The following is a 24,605-nucleotide window of genomic DNA, read 5'->3' on the forward strand; positions in this document are numbered from 1 at the left end:
CGCCCCCTCCAGCCCTGGCGGCCCGCGCAGGCCCTGACCCCGCCCGCCGCCCTCGGGGCCACGGGCTGGAGCCCCCGAGCGCGCGCTCCCGGGCCCCGGGTCCGAGCGGCGCGAGCTCCCGAGCGCGCCGGCCCCGCCCCCGGCCGCCCCGCCCCGCCCCGCCGCCCCGCCCCGCGCCGTGCCGCCGCGCTCCCCGCTCCCTCCCGGGCCCGGCCGGCACTTTCCTCCCAAGTTGCAGCGCAAGTTTGCCAGTAGCCGGCGGCGGCGGTGCGAGCGCCCCGAGCAGCCCTCGCCCTCGGACGGCCGGGGCTCCCCGCAGTGCATGGGCGCGGGCCCGGGGGGCTGAGCGGCCGCGCCACCCCCGCGCCCCGCCATGGAGGGCGCCGAGCCCCGCGCGCGGCCCGAGCGTCCGGCCGAGGCCGAGGCGCGGGCGGCCGACGGCGGGCGCCTGGTGGAGGTGCAGCTGAGCGGCGGCGCCCCGTGGGGCTTCACCCTGAAGGGCGGACGCGAGCACGGCGAGCCCCTGGTCATCACCAAGGTAAGGCGACACGGTGCCGGGGCTCGTCGGGGCTGGGGCACCGGAGGGGGCGGCGCGTTCGTGCCCTCGGCTCTGGGGCGCGCGTCTGCGGGGGTCACCTGCGGGGATCTGGTCGCCGGGACACGCGTAGGTGTGTGGTCCTGGCGTCACTCCGGCCGCCTTGCGGCGGCTCCCACAGCCTCGCAGAGTTTAAATGGCTCTTGTTCCGGGTCCCCTTCCCCTCCCCCTCCGGGAAGGGGCCTGGCAGGGTCCTCTGTCACTCCCGGGCTCGCCGCCGGCGGCCTGCACCTGCGGGGCTGCCCAGAGGTTAGGGGCCGCATTTTCCTCGAGCCAGGGGGGGCACGGAGCCGTCCCTACCTATGTTTGCCCTCCTGGCTGCCCCCCTGGTTTGCACCCCTTGGACCTGCATCCCTTATCACTGCGAAACTCAGACCAGCAGCTGCCGCCAGCCCAGCTCTCGATTCCCATCAGCCCATCAATATTTACTGACTTTCGGCTTCCAGCCCTGGATACGCCGTGCACTAGTACTTGCAAAAACTTACAGACACCGTAAAGCGTACTTTGTAAAAGTTGGACTGGAATTCTAATAGTAAGAAATTCTTGTTGTGTCTCATCAGGAATGGGGTGTGTGTGTGTGTATGTGTGGGGTTTGCTTTAGAACATTGAATTCTCTAATTGTCTCAAAATCCGTCTTGAAACTTACCAGCCGAACCTGTATAAACCTGTAAACAGAAACAGGGATCCAATCACATTGTTTTCTTCTGGTTAAATTGTCTAGTGGTCAGTTTCTTTGGGAAGTGTTGAGTCGGGCCATTCTTCCTAGGGACAAAGTTCCCTTTAAAATGTAAAAAGTCTTGGCAACTAGAAGCGTTTGAAGGTGACTTACTGGTTTTCTCTGCGTTCCTGCCTCGCCACAGCAGGAAGAAATTAAGTGACTAGCTCTCCCCACTGCTAATCAATTTGGGAAATGGGAAGGCTTTGTTTAAATAGCACATGACACAGCAAACTTTTCTATTCTGTATTTTCTCTCGTTTTATATTTACAAAACCTGAAGTTTGTTTAGCTGTGCACTAAGTTTATGTTGAACTTGGGAAACAATTTGTCATTGTTACTATGAATTTAATATGCAATTTTATATCTAATTGGATTCTTTGAAAAGACAGTGGACAGTCATAAAGTGTGTACACCTTGCCCAGCCAGGGCTCTCTTCTGCATGTTTCTTAAAACATATTGGCGCATGCCTTTTAAATAAAGATTTTAGGTATCTGTTGCCATTTCTGATGGTAACAGATAAAAAGATTTCCCATAAATCACTCAGACTGTCACCATTTCATGGATTTCTGAAAAAAAATGAAAAGATATACGCATGATTCCACACCTCTTCCTCAGACTCGTCTTTATAGCAACTGGAAGAAGCTGTAAAACATTATTTAAGGTGAAGTCTTGATTTTTGGCTTTGTGGAGTATAAGAAAGTTGAGAGTCACTTTAAATCCTGAAGTTCAGTTGTCTCACCAGAAACTGGAAGGAGGGACCCCAGAGCCCCTCTTCCTTTCTCCAGGTACCCCAAGTCCTAAAAACTCTGGTGTATTCTTAGTGGCCTCCTAGTTCCCCCTGTCTGAAAGGCTGGAATTCTAGAAATGGAAGGGGGTAGGTTGTAACCCCCGGCAGACACAGCCAGGGCCTTTCAGAGCAGCTGGGGCCCTTTGCTCCTGATTTGGATTCCGCCCTTTGGTTTGCGCTCAGGGCAGTTGCTAAGGTGTTTTGGGAAAGTTTTTGTGGCTACGCTAGGAGCAGTGTATGTAGTAGCCTTTCCAGATCGTGCCTCAGGATTTTGCAGAAATAAAGATGCTTTTAAAATCCCTCCCTTAAATTGGTGCTTAATTTTTATATATGCTCCAATATGACTGGAAAATTGTGGTTTTGCTGCTTAGGATGGAGGGGATTCAGGACAACTTTGGACTTTTGTACTAAATTTCCAAGCATACATATGTGTATGTGCACACATGGCCTTAACCATGTCTTACTGCATGGCATGAGCAATATTTCACATACCTGTCTTTTCTCCTGGATTAAGATCATTGACGGTGCTAACCTACAGTCTGACAGCTGGTAATTGTCACATTATTAGAAAAAGATGAAGGAAAACGTGTCCACTATGACCACTTACAGAGTGGAAATAGACTAGGGAAAATGGTCCTACCACCAGAATTTGGATCAATCCAAGCTTTGAATCTTTCTCTTCCAGTAGCTACTGAAAAGTCACTGGGGCTCATTACATAGTAATTCTTCTAATAGTTGTTTTTTACACTTAAAAAGCCTTCTAATAGTTACATATTACAACTCACTTTCTGTTTAGCAGATTCCAATTTGGGAGTAGTTTGAGCCAGTGGAAGAGGACAAGGACAGAGTCTGTTTGTGACACAGAGTATCATTAGAAAGCCTCACTCACAGGAGTGCACCTCTCACAGCTGCGAAGGGTGTCAAGGACAAGTCTGGTTCAGTCCCGATCTTCAGATAGAGAGGTTATTAGCTCATTTTATAGATGAACCAGCTATGGCCCAGGGAGGTTAAATGGTGTGCCCTGAGGTCACAAGCCTGTCTGGTCTTAGAAGGGGCGCTGAGAATCAGATCCTGGTCCCAAATGTCCATTCCCACTCCCCGTTGTTGCCATCTGCTCAGGTCTGTGATCTCTTACGTGCCACGCTGAATAACTTTGGCACACCTGTTGGGTCAGGGTTTGTCAGCCTTGGCACTGTTGACATTCTGGGCTGAACCATTCTTTGTCGTGGGGGCTGTGCAGTGCTTTGTGGGATGTTCACTGCTTCCCTGGCCTCTGCCTGCTTGGTGCCACTGGCACCTCTGTCCAGGTGTGACGACCAGAAAACGTCTCCAGACATTGCCACATGTTCCCTGTGGGCAAAATCACTCTGGTTGGGTGTCAGTTTTGTTAGATTAACTGTGTATCACCTTTGCTCTTAAAGATTTTTGCTTTTAGAGGTCATGTTTAATTCTTTTTGAAGACACTGGCCTTTAGGATGGTGTGTGTGTGAGGCCCCTGGCGTTGCCAGTGTTTGCTTGGAGGCCTGTTTTCTTCCAGAGCATTGGCCCTGAGAATAGGCTTTATTTACATAGTAAAACTCAAACAAATACTTGCTTCATCTGCATTTTTGTAGCTGGAGAGAGGAAATTGAAGTAGGAACTCCCAGTACTGTGTTTTATGGGTGTTCAGAGTGGCTGTTGGGTCAGGACTACCTTTTCCCTGGGTCCAGTTTGAAGTTAAAGAGACACTAACTTCAGGGGAGTAGCATTCTTGGAATTTGAGGTGTGAGTGTGAAGCCGGGTGAGATCTCCACTGAAGGATGGCAACAGGATTCGTACCTCCTCAGTACATTTCTGCTGATTTGTAGCTTGAAATTGTGCTGCAGTTAGTGAAAAAATACGCACAAAGCCATTTTTCCTTGCTGCTGTTAGAAAGGGAGCAGCAAGCTTGTCCATGTTGCAGGAAACTGTGACTGTGTTTCCCAGGCTGCATGGCAGTTGATGTGGGACCTCTCAGGACGGGTGTGAGTAGATACGGTGGCTAGGTGCCGTGGCTAGGTGCAGTCCTGGCGGTTTTTGCACGTTCCCATCCCCATCAGTGCAACCAGTGGAAAACTTCAGTGAGGGGGTTGGGGAGGGGGCTGATTTCTATAATGTCACCAGAGTGGCTGGAATGCCACAAAGCGGTTTGGGGGATTCATTAGGAAGCATTAAATCCACCAGCTGGGTGTCAGCAGGCCCCCTGCAGCCTCAGGAATGTCTGTTATGGGAGGGAAGGAATGAAGCCCCAGCTCCCCACTACACCATGTTTTAGAGCTCCCCCCCCCCAACACACATAAAGAATACTGGAAGCCTTAGCCAGACGCTCCAAAGAAGACATTAATTTGAGCCAGGCCTAGCCCCAAGGTTGCCTTTGGGGAACAGAGCCATCCTGTACGGGTCAGAATTGCTGTGGCCTGGGAAGCTTGGGGGGCCCACACGTGACTCACCCTTCCTGGGCGGCTTCAGAGTATTAGAGCATTTCCTTAGATATGAGACAGAGCCTTGAGACGTCCTTTCTGGTGTGAATGCCAAAGGTGGAATCAGGGTACATGTTGGGGGCCACATGGCCAGGGCGCAGATGTGCTACGTAAAGCTGTAGCTGGGGTCAGTGGTAGCAGAGAGCGCAGGGCAGAGACCAGAGGTTGGTGATGTGGGGGTGGGGGCCCTGCGCACCTAATGCACTTTCCCTGGTGGTTTGAAAAGGTGGCTCCATCATATGTGGCCATTGTGCCAAGTCATGGTCATTGGTGACTTGGGGATTGGGAGGGCACAGTGACAACCCTGGTCAGGGTAAGTTGTATCTTATGTCCTTATATACATAATATTTGCCCCCAAGAGCCAGTCAAGTTCTTTGTCAAACATCAGTAAAGTTTTTGAAAAAAGAGGGATCCCTCGAGTTCAGCAGTGCATCAGGAACTGGTGGATACAAACTACAAAGGTCGAGGGTGCTGGTTGGTGCTTGTTAGTGCCTGTGTTTAAACACGGTGCTCAGCCAGTGTCTGCACAGAGAATGCTGCTGCTTTCCCAGAACTGGGGGGGTGGGTGAGGGCTCAGGGGCCCCCTGCCTCGGCCAGCCCTGGGTGCTGTGGCCCCAGTGACTCCTCCAAGTTGTAAAATCTTGGTCACTTTCTGATGACACCTACAGTGTTTTCACAAATTATTAGGATGAGTGTAATTCTAAAGACTCATTTGTGTTTAAAATTATTAATAATACTATGGTTAAAAAACAAGAGGTGAGTTTTCTTTCCTGTGCTGAAAGACCCTTTCAGTTGGTAGACCTGCCTTGCCAACGGGCTTTCAAATATATCCTTATTACCTTTTCCCAGCCTGCGAATTAAGTTGGCCCTGCTGAATTCTAATCCTTGTTCCTCCAGAGATGTTTTCGGCTTGAGGGTGGGGAGTCAGGCCAAGCGCCTGAAGTCCTGTTCCAAGGTCTGGTAGCTGGAAGCTTTGAGGTTCAACTCCTGGAGTATTCTTCCTCTTTTAGACCTTAGTTTGACTCACACTATAAATCCAGAGGCCTCTACGATTATGAAAAGCTATAAACATAAGCTGTGTATCACACTCTTGTACCAGGATGAATTCGGTCTTCGTAGCTCATGAGTATTAGATAGATAATGAGTATTTCTTAACATGTCCTAACATTTATCTTTTGAAAAAAAAAAAAAAAAAGAAGTTTGCTCAAGAGCTAAATGTAGAATAGTGTGATAATGAAAGGCTCCTAACAAATGGTAGTTTTCACCTGGACATAATGAGCTGGAGTTCCTTAACCCACCTTTATACTTCATGGCCAAAGAAACTAGGCTTCTCGGGAAGGGCTGGTTTTTCTCTTTGGAAAGCCTTTTGGAGTTTTCCGTTTGCCAGATTGTTTTGTGTCAGCATGCAAATAAACCTGGATCTGTGGCCAAGTTCTTAGGGGCAGGGGAGGAAAGCTGGGGCTTTGTGGAACTTTTCTTGTTGCACTCCAGACGCAGTGGAAACTTTCTCCAGCATAATTTTGGGGTGTAAAGGCTGAATAGACTTTTTATTCAGGTCTTCTTTCACTTTCAAACACTGTAGTCAGGAATGGGTAACACTCTGAGGAGAAATTCTGCAGGTTTCTGCAAGCCACAGCTCTTCCTAGATGTGCAAGCTGCAAACTTTAACCCACATGAAGGATTTTGAAAGAGCTCTGGGAGGCATGTTGCTTTATTAGGCCTTTAAAAAACATTAGCAGGCTCCGATACAGGGGAGAATTGTTTTCCTTTACCTTGTTTGATCCAATATTTGCGTTGCCCTGTAGTAGACTGAACCTGTCTGACTCTGGGTGTGAATGTTCAGGCTTCTCTTTGGGGGAGCATGCCTTAGTACAAGGACAATAGTGTATCATTAAAAAAAAATAATTGGACTAACCTTATTTGGATGAACTTCAAAACTAGGATCTGAACTGCAAAGGTAACATTTTTTTCTGGATAAGGTGACCCTGAGCCATTTTTTTAAATCTCCAGGATATCAAGTTGCAGGCAGTTAGGGCTGCTTCTGTTGAATGGAGGAGGAGGAAAAGCTGTTTTCTGGATTGGCTGGGAAGGGTTGGGATTATCTTCCTTTTGGCAAAAGGTGACTTTAAGACTTTTGGATCAAAGGCAAATGGTGAAGGTCAACAAGAATCCAGGCGGGGTAGATCTGTGCCCTTAAAAAGGCAACACTTTTACTTACTTACAGAAGGAAAGGGGCAAAGTGTTAGTGTATCTTTTTTTGTTTTTTGTTTTGAGACAGAGTCTCACTCTGATGCCCAGGCTAGAGTGAGTGCCGTGCGGTCAGCTTAGCTCACAGCAACCTCAAACTCCTGGGCTCAAGCGATCCTTCTGCCTCAGCCTCCCGAGTAGCTGGGACTCCAGGCATGTGCCACCATGCCCGGCTAATTTTTTCTATATATTTTTAGTTGGCCAATTAATTTCTTTCTGTTTTTAGTAGAGACGGGGGTCTCCCACTTGCTCAGCCTGGTTTTGAACTCCTGACCTTGAGCGATCCACCCGCCTTGGCCTCCCAGAGTGCGTTAGTGTATCTTTTATGCATTTTGTTTTTATTTTATCAAAGTGGCTCTTGCATAATACGAATTATCAAGTAGTTCTTTAGAGGCTGTTATATAGAAATAGCTCTCCACACTATCATTTCTCCTCCCTAGAGACAACTGTTGGAACTTCCTAGCGATTCTTCTGGCATTTCCATCCATATCCTTGAACTATGGGTTACTTTGTGTAGTGCCCCTACTGTTGTTGTTGGTGTGTTCTTCCTGCCATAGGAGATTCGGGTGTCGCCTTACCTCCACACCTCGCTGCCCACCCGCCTGCCGCTCGTGACTCGGGCACATTTCTTGGCCCCCACACTCCTAATGCAGTCACACCGTAATTTTGGTTAGAAGAGGGTTTTTCACCCTTGGCATCATTGACACTGTGGGCCACCCAATTATTTGTTGTGGGGCCATCCTCTGAATTGTTAGATGTTTAGCAGCATCCCTGGCCTCTTCCTGCTGATGTCAGTTTCACCGCCTCCCCCAGTGCGACAGCCAGACCTGTCCCAGACATTGCCAGGTGTCCTGGGGGGGGGGCACCATTGCCCCCTCTGAGAAGGGCAGTGAATGTTCATTGTTTACATTGTTTTGATTGCAGATGCTATCACTGCTACACCTGGGGGTACATACTATGATTATTGTTCCTACACAAGGCTTTGCAGCACTGGAGTAAAGGATAGTTTTGTTTCTTTGCTTAATTTTCTAGGCATTTATCATTGGCTCATCTCTCAATTCCTCCCCAATGAGGAAACATCTTTTAATATATTCAGATACACAGAGGGTCATCTTTGGAGACCTTCTCTGTCAGAAAATGTCAGGGTTTCTCTCTTGAGGATGAATTGGTTATTTGGGTACAGGCTCAGCTGGGGGCGGCTTTCCCTCAGCACTTTGAGGGTGGTGTCCTTTCTCTGCTGGTGCACAGTATTGCTGGAGGGAGTTCAGACTTTTCTGTGTCTTGATATTTGGGGATGGCTCTCATTTTTTCTTTCTTCTTTCTTTCTCGCTCTTTTTCTTTTTCTTTTTTTTTTTTTTTTTGAGACAGGGTCTCACTGTGTTGCCCAGGCCGGAGTGCAGTGGCTGTTCACAGGTATGATCATAGCACACTAAAGCCTCAACTCCTGGGCTCAAGGGATCCTCTGTCAGCCTCATGAGTAGTCAGGATTACAGGTGTACAATAGCATACCGTGTCTCTCATTTTTCATTTCTTTGTATTTTTGTTCTTGGGAGATTTTATTCAGCCTCCTCTTCCAATCCTTCCATTGAGTTTTAAATTTATTTCAAATTCCAAAGCTTCTGTTTGTTTCTAATATGTTCCTTTTTCATACCATACTGATCTTGTTTCATGTTTCTTCTCTCATATCTCTGACGATATTAAGCTGGCTTTTAAAAATGTTCTCTTTCTGCACAGTTTCTCTTTCAGAGCTCTGCTTTTATTGTTTGTTTTGACTTCTTTCTGTCCTATTAAAGGTCTTCAGATGTCTAGTGCTCCTTGGCCATCTGCTGGGATTGAAGAGTGGGTTACGTAAATACCTTTGAAGGCTTTGTGCCTGTGCTATATCCTCTTGTGAGTCAATCCCTTTATCACTATATAGTGACCTGGCTCTGTGCACGTGGGTGAGTGAGCTGACGTGGCTGCTTCCCTGCGGATTCTTCTAAGACCACAGTTTCAGATTGTTTCTTTTTAGGCTGGCCATGTCCTTGTTTGATAGTAACTTTTCTCTACTTAACACATTTCTGGTGTAGAGCAGATTGAAAAATGATGGGAAGTCTGCCAGTTGAGGGGATCCCTGCTTTGCTCCGCTGGGTGAGGTTGGTCATCTCTGCCCCCTACTCTGGCTATGGTGGTTCCAGTTTGGAGGGAAGGTCACCACTGGGAAGAAGTGTCACTGCTTGGACCTGGATCTTGCACTCTGTTCTTCACTTTTTCTAGTTCTTAATCTTCAGTCTGTCAAACTAGAGTCATTCCTATTTTATTATAGTATCATGGGAATTAGGCAATGTGTAAAGCTAGCTCTAGTAAATTTAAATTCCTTCTCCCCTGCCCATTCCCTACATAACCCTGATTCATTAAGAATTTAGAAAACTGTAAAAAATAATGTATTGAACCAATTTACTATGGAAAAACTTTAAGCTGGACTTTGTATGGCAGAGGTTTAATGTCTTTCCAAGAGATTTTGTTACTGATTTTGATTGTTTAGTATGGGATTTGCAGGAAAACATTTAATTAAAAGATACTGCTAATAATGCCCAGCACCAATGCATTGCCTGGGCTATATATAGCCCACTGGAAATGATTCTTTTCTGCACCAAAAATTTAATTTTCTGGAGTAGCTTTTCTTCTTTTTATAACATTAATGGAGTAGCTCTTTCAGATGAACGTGATATTCAGAAGAATAGAGTTTTTAAAAAGTGCTTTGGGGAAGTGAGAATAGTGGGAAAGATGAAGGTTAACTCCATTTCTTCACTCCTTTACACTTTGGCAGTTGAAAATCATTCTGGGCCTAGAGTTGGACCCACAGGGGTGGCTGAGTCCATGTCTCCTCCTCATCTCTGACATAGGGTTGGACTACATTTCCCAGTCTCCCTTGCTGCTAGGTGTGGCCATGTGACAGTTCTACCCAGTGGAGAGCAGCGGAAGTGATGCCTGCCATTTTACAGCCCCGCCATACTTTTCCCTGGCTGGAATGAGGTTGGCCCCAGGGCAGAGCTCATTAGCATGAGTCCCTGAAGGAGTTAGGAGGTGGCTGCTGTGCCATGGCCACCCTGTCAGCAGTACCATCACATGAGCAAGAAATAAGCCTGTGGTGCGTTCGGGCCAGTGTACGTCTCTTGGATTACTTGCTATAACAGACTATTTTCTAACAACTGAAATCCTGAAAGAAATTGTTGTTTTCCTTTTAACAAATACACCCAGCTGTAAGAGATGGAATATGCAGTGTTTCATTTACACCCATACAGGAGGGAGTGATTATTTATTTACTTTGTGGAAGGAAAGTGCCTTGGGTGTCCAATCAGCACATAGCTTATTCCCGGCACACTTACTATATAAAACGAGGCCTCTGTGCCCATCAACTTCTTTCCATCCTACTTAGCCTTTTCTCTCAGTTGGTAATTTAATTTTTCCCCTGTCTTACTTTGCCTGCCCCTCCCTGCAGATGATTGCCTGGGAGTGCTGCAGAGGTGGGGGGACTGGGAGAATACCCAGTCTGTAGCCCTCAGGTGGGGCTGGCCAGAGGCGCAGGTGTGGGGGGGAGTGGCAGCTGTTGGCATGGTTTCAGGGATTGGATCTTTCTCCTGGTTGTGTTGTCTTTTGCCTTAACTGCCTTGGTTAAAGTGCACATGTTGCCTGGGAGGGCTACACATTACGGCATCATTAACAGAGCTGCCTTTATCAGATTAATTAGCCTGTATGGCAGACTTTCCCCCTGGCCCTGGGGAATAGCACATAGACACATAAGTTAGACCAGCAGTGCTAAGGGAGATAAAGATGAAAGCCAAGTGAAACTGGCTTCAGGAGGAAGGTGGGGGGAGGGGACTGCCACGGAAGGGAGGAGGACTTTGGCTGGTCAGGTACCGGCCCCCTGCAGAGAACAGTCAGCAAATCTTGGGAAGGTGTGTCGGTAAGGAGACCAGTGCCCAGATCCTTGGAGCTGAAAGCCCTTCCTGGACTTGCAAAAGAGGTGAAGGGGATGCTTTGCCTATGGCTTGCAGATTCTGAAGCCAATTAAATTCTGCATCTGTCTGTGTTAATTGTGCATATGTTTGTAAATTTGTAAAGGCAGTGATATTAATCTATGCTAATTGTACATGTGCTTGTAAAGTTGTAAGTACAGCCGTATTGTTTTTTCTTGTTGCACAAACATTAAAATGAAAAACCTGAAAATAAAGGAAAAGATTGGTTGGTAGCCCGACATATATAATAATCTTATTTATGGAAGTACAGCTATATTGATTTTTCCCCCCCTCTCTCTGTGGAATTCTTTGCTTTGAACCAAGTAAACCTAAGTATTAATTGCTTCAAGGTAATTCTCTCTAGAATTACATTGTCAACAATCTTTGGAATCAGATTAAAAGAAACTCAGTTTTGTGTATGCCACTTGAGATTTTAAGAAATGGCATGTTTTGTTATTATGAATTATATTGAGTTTTATAATTTAGCTTTTCTAGGCAGGCCTATAAAAAAACTCCTAACTTCTGGAAAACCCAGTACTTTGTTGGTTAAATATGTCAGTCTTCAAAACAGCTCTGTGCTTTTTTGTATGTGCAACTTTTCTTAACATTTTCATATGTTTAGATGCCCTGAATCTTTAATTAAAGTTTGGAAAGAAAACATCTGGACTTAAAAAGACAGACCTGCTGCTGCTAGAACCATCCTTACTTTGTGCTGGTCTAACAACAGAGATCTTACACAGCTGATGCCATTAGGGTTTGGGGACTATTTCCACTCCCCTCCCCATTTTTAGTGGCTAGTGTTTTGGGGAAAAGTAATTCAAACCTCATACCACTCAGCATAGTTGGGAGATTTTAACACAAAGGTAAGTTTTACATTCTCTGCTGGTTCCTAAGGATGCTCCTCCTTGCAGCTTGAGGCAGGAACTTGCTGTGCTTTTATGGAGAGTTTAATTCTCAAATTAACCATGCTGTTAATTTGGTTAATTTGATTGCTGTTCTGAAAAAGATGTTTAATTGACATGAAAACTCTGTTTCCCTTCCTTTCTACTTTTGCAGTGGCTTCTATTGGCTGTTTTCCTTTGCCCTCTGCTAGGATGTTGGTTTTTCTCAAAGATCCTTTTACCTTTCCTCTCTCATCTAGGTAGTCTCATGCGCTTCCTTGAAGTAATGTGTGTCTGTAGACAACTCTCAAATCTACCTTCAGAAGAGGCCACCTCTTCTGACCCCTGAAAAAGGCCCTTGGGGATTGCTGAGGCCCTTCAAACTCAGCACCATGCAAACTGAAATCATTCATCTTCCTTTACCTTCTCTAATTCTGAACTTCTGATCTCAACCATAGTTTATGGTCATACTTGATGCCTCCCTCCTTTAACCTGCCACACCCAGTTGATTTTGAGCCTGTTGTCTTATGTATGTCACTTTTTTCCCGTTCCCAGTGTCACTGCCCTCATTATTCCTTGCCTGACAATCACAGCAGTCTCTATCTTGCATACTGCCTCTGAGCGTGCGTATGGCACATTCTTCCAGACCTCCAACAGTGGATGTGCCAAACACGCCTCTGCTTCTCATGCTCTTGCTGGAAGGGACTCAGTCACTCTTCATGTAACACCTTAGCTAGGTATAGGAGGCCTTTTATGGTTTAGCTCTTGCCTCTTTTCTATGCTCATCTGCTGTTCACTCATAAAACACTTCAGCTGGGTATAAAAGGTTCTTTATGTTTTAGCACCTGCCTTTTTCCCAGCCTCATCTTCTGCTGTCACCCACCTTGATCCTTGAGTTCCACATTGTCCCATATGGTGGCCACTTGTCATTGTGACTGCTGAGCACTTGAAATGTGGCTAGTCCAAATTGAAATGTGCTGTAAGTTAAAATGCACACTGGATTTTAGACATTGTCTGAAACAAAAAGGATGTAAATTATCTCAGTAATTTCTTTATATTGATTACATGTTGGAATTATATTTTGACTACATTAGGTTAAAAAGATATATTATTAAAATTAACTGTATGTTTCTTTTTACTTTTTAAAATGTGTCTCCTAAACAATTTAACGTTACCTGTGTGGCTCTCATATTTCTGTCGGACAGTTCTGTTTTTTAGAATCTTGTTAGGCAAAGTGTAGTTCTTGGGCAGGCAACATGAGCACCACCTGGGAGCTTGTTAGAAATACAGAATGTCAGACCCTGCCCTGTACCTGCTGAATCAGAACCCATATTTTAACAAAGTGATTGATTCGTATGGTAAAGTTTGCCAGGTGCTGCTGGAACAATTTTTTGATCTCCAGCGTCTGTTATTAGAGGCTCTGCCCAGATTCTTTCTGAGACATTGATAGCTGGAAGGCTTTGCTCAAATTGCACCACCCAGGCAAAGTGGCCTCTGACCCTCCCTTCCCGGCCAGGCACAGTTTTCCTGTAGTTCCCTCAGTGGGCCGCTGCGATCATCGATCTAGCAGCACCCTTGAGCAGGTTGACGGGAGGTCCCTGACAGTGGAGACTGACTCTCGCTCACTGTCGGCCTTGCAGGCTTACTGCCTGGCACGAGGTAGGTCCTCAAACATTAAACTCCTTTAAAAACAGTTAACATGTAACCTTGGGAAGCGACAAAAAACTGCAGACGTGTCTGCCAAGGGCTTATACTGTTTTGTGTGCTGTTAGGCCCTTCATCTCATTACTTTTATTTTTATAAGGACCCTCTGAGACAGAGTGACTTGGGCTGAGAAGGACCTGCCCAGGCATGCAGATCACATGTGGCGAGATCTGAAATCTGCACTGTGTGATGTCACAGCTCTTTCTCCTCCTTGCCTTCTTGCTAAATGAGACACTCAACCTGTCTTACTGCGTAACCACCGGGGTGTCACCCAAACTTCTTAAACAGAATTTTTACAAAAATGTGTAGGCTCAAAAGATGTCAGAAAATGTTTTTCTACAATATAGATGCACACACCAACCTTGCTTTGGAGTAAACCGTGGTCCCGTGGGGGTTGGTACATGCTCGGGTGCCAGAGCGGGGACGTGAGGCAGGCTGCAGCAGCGTTTCGTGGTGCTCCTGTCAGGGAGAAGGCGGAGGTGGGGGCCACCCACCACCTCATTCGGGAGCTTTTCCTGCCTTCCTGGGAAAGTGATTTTGATGAGGTCCCAGTGAACGCAGGCCTGGTTTTACTAAGTGTGTGTAAGTCAGTAATCGTTACATCACACATGGCCCGCTATTAGCAGGACCGCCACCACAGACCACCTCAGTACACAGAAATCAGGGTTTTAGCCTTTTTTCTTGGACGGTGACACACAGCAGGTGATGGTCACGTATGCAGCATGCTCCACAGCATACCTGGCTTTCGGCAGAATGCTAAAAAATTCCACAGCCAAGGAAAAAGGGTTTCAACAGTGTGGGTTCACAGTACGTGTCGTTTGATGTGCCAGTGTTGGATCTGAGAATGGCTAACCAATCTTGTTAATGAATCTAGCCATTTAAACATCTACAGACATTATCTTAATTATACAAGGAAAGGTAAGTACACATGGGTAATCTGATTGATCAAAGAATAGGGAAAATGAGAGAGGATACGTACCATGGATAAGCAAAAATAAACCTTGTCACAGGAGTTACGATGCCCTGAACGTCCCCACGGGCCTGTTGTTGCATGCTGTATAGAGTTCCACACTGCTTTTGTCCCTTCCCTTTGGCTTGATTTTGTGATTATAACCGATGTGTATACAGTGCCATTTGGAGTAGCTTTTTTCCCCCGTGTAATGTGGACGTGATGGTGCACACTCAACCTTTCTTCTCCTGTTGGCATTTTTTTCTGTTAAACATTGGTGTGTGGGTAAGATTAAGAAGAATCTAGAAGTACTTATAAAATCGCAATGCGCAGCACCTGGTGGTTTGCTGCTGCTACAGCTCTTTAAGGTCCTCTGCCATGTGTCTGGTGTTGGGAAGAAGGGCAGGGTGGGTTGAGGGGTCCTCTGGGTTGACTAGACACTGCGCTGGTGGGGGGGATGGTCCTACCTGTTTGCTCCCTGTCTTCCTTTGGCCGCTCCCCACTGAATGGGGTCTGTGGGAGGTGAGGCTAAAGGGGCATGGGCTTGCGGTGCTGCAGGGAGTGGACGTGTGGCTTCACAATCCTTCCTGGGATGCTGAGCCTTGAGCAGGTGCTTCAGGACTAGGAGCTGCGGAAGCCCAGCCCTGTGGCCCACTGTGGCTGCCGGGCCAGTGCCTGGAGATGAGAGCTTGACCACGATGATCTGCCAGAAGGGTCTTCCTCGGGCTCCTTGGTTCTGGCTCTTTTTTTTTTTTTTTTTTTTGAGACAGAGTCTCACTTGTTGCCCAGGCTATAGTGAGTGCCGTGGCGTCAGCCTCGCTCACAGCAACCTCAAACTCCTGGGTTCAAGCAATCCTTCTGCCTCAGCCTCCCGAGTAGCTGGGACTACAGGCATGCGCCACCATGCCTGGCTAATTATATATATATATATTAGTTGGCCAATTGATTTCTTTCTATTTATAGTAGAGATGGGGTCTCGCTCTTGCTCAGGCTGGTTTCGAACTCCTGACCTTGAGCAATCTGCCCGCCTCAGCCTCCCAGAGTGCTAGGATTACAGGTGTGAGCCACTGTGCCCGGCCCTGGCTCATTTTTGACCCTTTGCTCAAGCCATCCACCAGCCCTGCTGTTCCTGGTGGCATGTTCATTAATTGCCTTTTAGCTTAGACATAAGAGTTGGGCTTGCAACCAAGAAAACCAAGGCCTGAAGCACGCAGTATAAGAAGTGTATGGCTGCTGGTACCTTATCACTTTGTCATCTGTTACCCGCTACGAAAGTGGCGCCCGACCTACTGGGGGCACGTGGCTGCTCCAGAGGCTCTTAGGAGCGGCACTGGTTGTGTCCATCTCCTACACGCTGACCTTCTTCCCTGGGTGGCCCCCGAGAATTGGGAGGGTGCAGGCTTCCTTCTGCCCTTACCAGCACTGGCTGATGTGGAGTCCTGGTAGAACACCGTAGGCGATGACACCTTGGCTCCGTTGAGCAGCTCCTGATGCCAGTGGCTGTGCACTGTGCTGTGATTCCTGGGCACTGGACCTGCCGTCATCCCCGCGTCACACCGAGCTGTCGCAGTGGAGCAGCCGGAACCCACACAGCATCTGCTGAGTCTGCAGTGCTCCCGGCGCTGTCCGGTGTTACACGGACTTCATAGCGGTTCTGTGGGGTGGGTTTGCGAGTTTCTCCTGCCGCGACGGCTGGAGTGCTTGTGTCCCCCAGATTCCCATGTTGAAACCGAACCCTCACGGGGACAGTATGAGGTGGTCGTGTCTTCAGGAATGGCGAGGTCATGAGGGTGGGGCCTTAGGACTGGGATTACCGCCTTTATTAAAGAGACTCCGGAGAGCTCTCTCACCCCTTCTGCCATGTGAGGACACGGCGAGGAGGCGCCTCTGTGAAGTAGGAAGAGCGCTGGCACTGGACACAGACTCCGCCACGCCATGCTCCTTGGACTTCCAGCCTCCAGACCCGTGAGAAATACATTTCTGCTGTTTGAGTCGCCCAGTCTGTGGTGTTTCGTTCTAGCTGCTCAAGTGGACTAGGCAGCTGGTGAGGAGAGTTAGGCTCGGAGAGGTGAAGACGCTTGCCCAAGGCTGCAGCAGGGCCAGCTTCTTCGGCCATGCCTAGCACATAGCAGACGGGCAGCGGATGTTTGGTAAGTGCAGGAAAGCCAGCCCGGTACCAGGGCTGGGGTCATGCTGCCACTTTGCTTCAGGCGTGGGAGTTTGGGGGCAAAGGTGAGAGTGTCCCCAGGACCAAGCAGGTCATGCAGGGTACTTGTTTGCATCAGCTCTAGTCAGCCTAGAGGATGGGTGGGTGGCCGTCAGCCCTGGGGGCTGAAGAACTGGATTTAGGTGTTTGCAAGGAACAAGGCCCTGACGTGGTGTAGAGGCATCACAGAGTCAGGCTTCTGGGGCCTCATGGCAGCCGGGCACGTGACACAGCATGTGCTGTGTGGCAGCCGTGAAACCAGCGTGGAGGACTGTGCACAGCCTGTGGTCTAAACTGTAAAAAAATGTGCCCCTACCCCACCAAAAAAGAAGTAAAGCAGAGAAATTAGACTCAAGTGGTTAAAGCGACTTGCTTTCCCTTCCAAATCGCTTGAACTGGATGATGCTTTGAAAAGGCATGCATAGGCTCGTATAGAGGAAGCCCTGCTGAAATTCCCCAGGAGAGCCGGTTCTGGGCTGTCCTGAGTGTCTTCTCCCTGCAACCCCTGGGCTGTCTGGTTCTTGCTGGTGAAGGCACTTCCCTATCTTAACTCCCCTGCAGTCCCTTTTGAACAAGGGTTCAATGTCACGGGTAGGTTGGCAGGGGTGTGGCCCAGCTAGGACAGAGGAAGAGAGCTCACCTGCGTGCACAGACCCGAGCTGTGGGTGTGGACAAGCCCAGGCCTGGTGCTGAGGGCAGGATTGGCCCATGGGTCATTGATGGCCTGACATCCTCCCAGGTCTTGCTGCCCCCACTCAGGTGGAAGGTGTGCCACCGCTCACCTTCCCCACACCTCTTCCTTAAAGGGGTTCACCATATGAACCCCTTTATTGGTGGGGGGAGGACTGGGGGAGCCCTGCCTGTGTTTCTCTTTCCTTGAGTCTTTTTAATTATTAAAAACAGATATAACTCACATATCACAAAATTCTCCTTGTTACAGTGTACAGTTCAGTGGGTTATTTTTTTTCATGTTTTCACTGACTTGTGCAAACTGTCACTTTATGTAATTCCAGAGCATTTTCATCACCCCCAAAGAAACCCTGCATCCGTTAGCAGTCCCTCCCCATTCCCTCCCTCCACCCTCAGGACTCCCAGACGGGTTGTGCCTTGACCAACTACTGTGTTTCCCTGAAAATAAGACCTACCCATAAAATAAGCCCTGGCAGGATTTCTAAGCATTTGCGCAATAGAAGCCCTACCCCAAAAATAAGCCCTAGTGCTGGGCGTGGCTGCGCAGCGCATCTGCACAACCCACGCATGTCGTCGCGGAGCGGGAAAGAAGACGAGCAGCCCTTCTCATCTGCCCCGTGAGAGCTCTGTTGCTCCACCTGAGAGACTGGGGCCAATGGTTCTAAAGGAAATAGAGTCGCAAGAGATTCAGGATGGAATTTGGAGAGTTATGATGATGTTCCAGAAGAAGACGACTTAACTATATTTGAATAAATGTAGATTGTTGTACCGTACTTAAAAAAAAGAACACATCCCCTGAAAATAAGCCCTAGGCTGTCTTCTTCAGGAAAAATAAATATAAGACCCTGTCTTATTTTCAGGGAAACACGGTAGCATCCTCGTGGCCCTTAGGGTGGCAGCTGATGGTGAGCACAGCCTCACTGTCTGCAGCGGCTGCGTTCTGAGCAAGAGTGTGGGAAATCTTTCAGCAGCCCTGTGGAGTGTAGACATGGTCATTTTCTGTTTTGCCGATGAGGGTAGAGATTTGTCTACGGGGGACACTGCACTGCCTCTCGGGCAGCTGTGCTCTGGGCCACTGCCGGGTCTGCCCCACCCCACAGGGCAGGGCGTTGCTGGAGAGAGGGGAGGGAGAGTGGTCCACGTGTCTGCGTGCACAATGCCGGGAGACTTAGACATACCTATCTCTTGTGGGAGGACATCATCCCTCCCCGATGCTTCGTGTTGACCTCTGTTCTTCTGTTGGCTTTGTAGGAGGATGCCTTTTGCCCCACTGCAGGTAACTCTGGGGTTCGGACACAGCGCCGGTCCCTCTGTGGCGCAGGGTACAGGGGTAGTTAATGGCAGCTCAGCGAGGCAGGCCCCCTGGAGAGGTGAGCTGCTCGCTTCTCTCTGCTTTTTCTTCTTCCTGGCTGCAGCACAGCTTTAAATGAAAATGAAAACCTTCACTTCTTTTTTTTTATTTTTTTTTATTTCAGTATATTATGGGGGTACAAATGTTTAGGTTACGTGTGTTGCCTCCCCCCATTTTTTTTTGTTTTTTTTTTTTTTTTTTTAAGAGATGGAGTCTTGGTCTGTTGCCCAGGCTGGAGTGCAGTGGCATCATCATAGCTCACTGCAGCCCAAACTCTTGGGCTCAAGTGATCCTCCTGCCTCAGCCTCCCAAGTAGGTGGGACTACAGGCGTGTGCTACTGCACTTGGCTAAGTTTTATATTTTTTGTAGTGATGGGGTCTCACTGTTGCCCAGGCTGATTTTAAACTCCTGGCCCCAAGCATCGTCCTGCCTCTGCCTCCCAAAGTTCTGGGATTATAGGCGTGAGCCACCTTGCCCAGCCTGGCCCTTCACTTGTTAACCATTTCTGGTTATGTTTGGTGAACCCATACACTAGAAGGGAATCCCTAAATTAACTTTACCTTTCTAGATTCGGGGACAGTGATAGTGTCTTCATTATAGCATTGTAGAGTTTATAAGGTTTTCTGTTGCATATTTCACGTTTCTTTGGACCATGATCTTGTAACAAGCCTGCCCAAAGGTTTGGCCGAGGCTGTTTATGTTTACCGGAGCCTGGAACCCCGGTCCTGCTGAAGGACCTATTAGCTGCTCAAGAGAACGAGGGCCCCAGCCTGGGCCTTTGAGTGCAGAAGCACATAGCTTGTTCTTCCGTGTGACCTAGAAAAGCAATCTTCCTTAAGATAAATTTTCAAAGTGTAAAAATCCTTAGGATTTTATAAAATGACACATCACCCCCCATTCTCTGAAATCAGTATGAAGTTGCCAGAAGGCTCAACTTAACAACAGACATGCTCATGATATTTTTAATATTTGAATGATCTTCTGTAAACTAGAGGCCAGCAAACTTTTTCTGTAAAGGGCCAGAGAGTAAATACACATTTCTGGCTCCGTGGCCCAAACTACTCCCTTTGTAGCGTGAAAGCAGCTGTAGACAATGTGTAAGCCATAGGGTTGTGTGCCAATAAAACTTTATTTACAGAAGCAGGCAGTGGGCAGGATATGGCACGTTGACTGGGGGTTGCCGCCCCCCAGGAAGCCGTGGTTTTCGAAGTGTGATGCCCAGACCAGCAGCATCAGTGTCCCCATGGCACTCGGGAGGGGTGAAAATCTTCAAACCCCACTCAACACCTGCTGCGGGTTTAGCTGGGGGTCATCCTGGTGAATCTGATGCTGGCTCCATTTGGGAACCACTGTTCTGAAGAGATGTGGCCCATCTGCCATTTGCCTCAGAATTAACTTGTGCAAACCCACAGAATCGTGGTCACAGGGGCCCAGGGACCTAAATATTAACATGTGGCTCAGATGGTTTTATACACACCGAGTTAAGAGCCAACTTCTACAGCAGTGCCTCTCTGTGCCAGTAGAAGAGATAGGGGAGGTGGCCGTGTACTTTTTCAAACTCCAGCCTGGACTCAGGTGGGGCATTTTGTGAGATGGGGGGTGCATATGGAAAATTGGGGTGGGTGTGGCTTTGTATGACCTTATTATGAACCCCACCCGGAGCCCCTGGCCTGGGAGGTGGGTTTATACCTTTTCTTCTATTCTAACATCTAATGTGTATGCCGAAGCCCAGGAATTTCTGGAATTTTAATTAAGCCTGTTGGTTATAATAAACATCCGCACCCCACCACGTTTGTTAACTGGTGTTTAGTATTTGAAGTGGAAATGGCTCGAGAAATTCTGTATGATCGCATCGATATCAGGTGTCCCGAATAGGCCAGTGCACAGAGAGCAGACTGGCAGTTGCCAGAGGCGGGGCGGGAGGCACTGCGGTGAGCATGGGGCTGCTTTGGCAGGGATGGGTGGGTTTTATGGATGTGAGTAACATCTCAAGAAAGCCATTATTTGAAAAAATGAAATGGGTCGGGAGTTCAGCCTTCTTGAATACCAAAGACCTTGCTGAGAGGAGGCCCCGTAGATCCTGTTTTCACAGGGATCGCCGCTAAGCTGTCTGTGTTGATGCTGGATCTGACCCATGGGCGGACAGGCCTGGGAAAGACTTGGGTGTTCTTAAGGAGCTTCACCCCTGACGGGGCAATCGTGATTGAGGAAGGAAATTGCAGGGTGTTCCGCGAGGGTGTGCAGCTGGAAGGCCCCTGGGCTGGGGGAGGCTGCAGGTTAGGGGAAGGGCAGAAAGGCATGCAGGAGCCAGGGTCTTGCTCCAGGGTCAGTGGGAGCCATGGAGGGTTTTTAAGCGGGGTGTGGTGGCAGGGATCACTCTGGCAGCAGAAGGGCAAATGGGTGCAGGAGTTACGGGGAGGACAAGGGAAGCCTGGTGCTGTAGGTGGACATGGAGAAACTTCCAGCGATCGGAGTGGTGCCCTGAGGCATGGTAGGTGTGCCTGGCGCTGGGATGGAAGATGCTGGGCATGGCGCCTGAACACAGGTGTGTGGCTGCAGGGGCTGCTTGCCTCTTCCTCTGTCCCCTCTGTCCGGGGGAGCCAGGGATGAGCAGGGATCAGTCCTGGGAGTCCTGGCTCCTAGATCTGTGCCTAGTGCCAGGCAGGTGGCAGCTCTAGAAAGCTCCATGGAGGGAATAGGCACATCTGGTGCAACCCAGAGCTCCTCTGCGTCCAGGTGTGGCTGGGCGCAGGAGCAGATGTGCGCAGGTGCCCTGGGGACAGGGGCCGGGTCTCCCCAGGGCTCCCTCCCTTTCTTGAGGGCTCCCAGTTTCTGTCACTGCGTTTTCTAGGCTCTGTCCTAAGTGCTTCTAAAGGAAAAGAGGCAATTTGTTGGAAAAAACACTCCATTTTGACAATGAGAATTAATAAAGAATAGTTTTTCTAGCTAACACATTAGAGTCACTTTGACTTAAATTTTCTCCTTTTCGCGAAACATCATGTGTCAAAATAAGGATGTCATAAACAAACACGGGAGAGATGTTTTGATTGGGCTTCTCTGGAAGAGATTAGAGCCTTTTTTCTTTTCCTTTTCAAAATAAGCTGTAGCTGGCAATTCCTGGTGGGGATTGAATGTCATAATTATGATTTCAGTAGCTCAAGAAGTGAGATAGCTGAAGCATCCTTTGTTCCTGTCATTAACAAATGGTTATGCAGAGTGCGTTTATGCAGAAGGGTGGATTACAGACCAGGGACGGAGAAGCCCTCTGTGCTTAATGGAGAAGAAGGTAATTGGAAAGTTCAGTTTAATTGGGAGAGACAATGAATATTAAACAGCTCTGTGTTGAGCTGCCTGGATTTTGGGGACCCAATGCCAATAGTAGCATTTAAGGCTGGACTTGTCCTTGTAATTCTGCCCCAAGCTGTATGTAGCCCAGTAGAAGGAACTAACTCATCAGATGAATTGCTTAATTTTGCACAGATTAATAACTATTCCGATTATGTGACTGGTGCCAAATTAATTGCACTGTAGAATAATATGTGATAAAGTAAAGCTTTTTAGTGTATTGTTTTCATTACTTTCAAGTTATTCTTAATCATAAGATTGTGTTTGAATCATCACCATAAGTAATGAGATTTTATTTATGTAGTTATGCCTTCAATTCGCATAAAATCATGTAACGTGCTGTGAAGACGTAATTGGATAGTTAACTCTTCCCAGGAAGAGGCAGGATCCGTACAAAGTTATTTTTGTTTTTTTCTTTTTTCTTTTTTTTTCATAATAATCATGACATTATGTTCCAGGTCTACATGGAGGGACAACATTTAGGTATTAAGTAAAGGAGGTTCACTTACATTCTTGGTTTTGCCCCAAATCTTTTGAGTTTAAATAGTTTAAGAATTAAAACATCATTGATTTCTAGTAAGAGAAGGGAGGAACATGTGAGTTGGGACACATAAACCTAGAAATCTTCCATGGATTTTTCCTCCCTTCTTCTCTCCAGCCCCCAAGAAATAGCTCATTAGACAAAGGTAATTGCGTGAATTGCACTCATAGCGGCCCCAGAGGGTCCCGGATGAACAATGGTGAGACCTGGAGAAGCTTCTAGGGTATTGGAATGCGAGTGAGTGGATCGGTGGCCCCGCTGTGCTTCTGTGATCCCAGCACACAAGAATTCTGCCCTTTTGAACCGTGCGGGGTCTGTGCTTAGCCGGGCGTCCATGTGGCTGTTTTCTCTTATTAGGACGTAAAGTTACGGTTCAGTACCTGGCAGTGTAGGGCGAGATGCTCCAAGACCAACATTCCTGCAGTCTCCTGCCAGGCGGCATTTGGCCGCCTGTTTTCTGGGACTGCAGTCTCCAAATGGTCTCAGGACTGGGGAGGGCGTGGTGGGTTCGATTTCATGAAAGGAGTAAAGCAGTTTCTCTTCTTTGAAGTATTTCTAAATCAAATGCAGAGGTTGCTAAGATCTATGGTAAGAACAAATCTATTTGTAAAATTGTGAAGAAGGAAAAAAATCTGTGCGAGTTTTGCTGTTGCGCTTCAGAGTGCAAAACTTGCAGCCACTGTGTGTGATAAAGGCTTAGTTCAGATTTAGTGGGTGGAAGGCGTGAACAGAAATGTGTTCCAGTGGGTGGTAGTCAGGTCCAGTCCCCTCTGTGGTTTCAGGTGTCTGCTAGGGAATGTCATGGAGTACGGCAGAAAGATTTCTCTTGGATCAAAGTTCACCATTACATTGGGAGCTTTGGAATCATCTTCCTAAATATCAAAACACAAAGGTTATGAAATAATGTGTGTTTAGAATAGCTTTTAAGGTCTCTGTCTGGAAAAATTAAAGTTGTTAAAAAATTCTCTTTGCAGCTCTATGTTAAAAAATTTACACCTGACGTAGAGGCTCATGCCTGTAACACATACACCTTGGGAGGCTGAGGCAGGAGGATTCCTTGAGCCCAGGAGCTAGAGACTACAGTCAGCTATGATTGTGCCACAACACTCTAGCCTGGGTGACAGAGTGAGACTCTGTCTCTCTCACACACACACACACACACATAAAATATATATATTACTATATAAATATATAGGTTGCTCTTGAAAAAAATGAAAGACTTGAAGAATGTATCTTAAACCAGCTTCCTTCGCTGGGGTTATTATTGCCCCAGGACTCTGTCCCCTAGTAGAGACCCTCTTTATTGTGTTGCTTAGTTCTTGCTTCAAGAAAACAGTATTTGAACCACTAATCCCATGACAGCGTGAAATTTTAATTTTCACTCTTTATGCTTTTTGGGTTCTCACAACATGGTGAGAATCTTCTGGTATTTTGTTCCCATAAACTCAGTTGGGGATGGGAAAATCAATGGGCTGGCATTTTAAGAACATTCAGTTGTATGTCCTGCTTCTTCCTGTGTTTATGTCCACATTGATAAAAATGCAACCTTGTACAGTTCATTCTCCAGGCACTCGAATGTCAAGGACAGTCTGTACAATCCTTGGGAAATGGGCACTCCCTAGCACTTTTTATGGTTCCGTAAGCAGAGTGTGTGTTTGTGTTTCTGTGAGGAAGATAGTAGCTACTTCCCTCTCACTCAGCACTTAAGACCCTGGATGCACATTTTAAAAAGTGGGGGGGCGGCGGTCAGGCTGCAGATCCAGCGGAACCTCCAGGCGTGTCTCTCGCCCTCCCTGTGAGCCACCTGTGGCACGGGCTGGGGCCGGCCGCCTTGGACTTCAGCCCCCTGCAGCTGCACCAGCCTCACCCAGGGTGGGAGCTTCAGGGTAGCAGCTTCACAGCTTGACTTGATGGGCCACACTTCCTCTGGGGCCAGCATCCCTGGTAACACTGCCCAGCGTCTGCCACAGTTCAGGTCCTCAGGGAATGTGTTGTGGGGTGCCCTTTGTCTAATTCAAAGGGTACCTTTCTTCCCTTTGCCTTTTTTTGCTGCTGTTGTCGTTGAGACAGAGTCTCACTCTGTTGCCTGGGCTAG

General features: G+C 47.8%; 1 protein-coding gene across 2 annotated transcripts in view; it reads left to right on the forward strand.

Moving 5' to 3' along the window:
• The first annotated feature begins 358 nt into the window (after positions 1-358).
• SHROOM2 (shroom family member 2) overlaps positions 359-24,605 on the forward strand; it is a 134,458-nt gene continuing 110,211 nt past the window's right edge. For both annotated transcript variants that reach the window (XM_012782451.3, XM_075999417.1), the window contains exon 1: positions 359-538. In XM_012782451.3, the coding sequence (XP_012637905.3) occupies positions 374-538 (165 nt within the window). In that variant the 5' untranslated portion in view covers positions 359-373. The remainder of the gene's footprint in view (positions 539-24,605) is intronic.

This window comes from Microcebus murinus, chromosome X (assembly GCF_040939455.1).
Source record: "Microcebus murinus isolate Inina chromosome X, M.murinus_Inina_mat1.0, whole genome shotgun sequence".
Lineage (NCBI taxonomy): Eukaryota > Metazoa > Chordata > Mammalia > Primates > Cheirogaleidae > Microcebus > Microcebus murinus.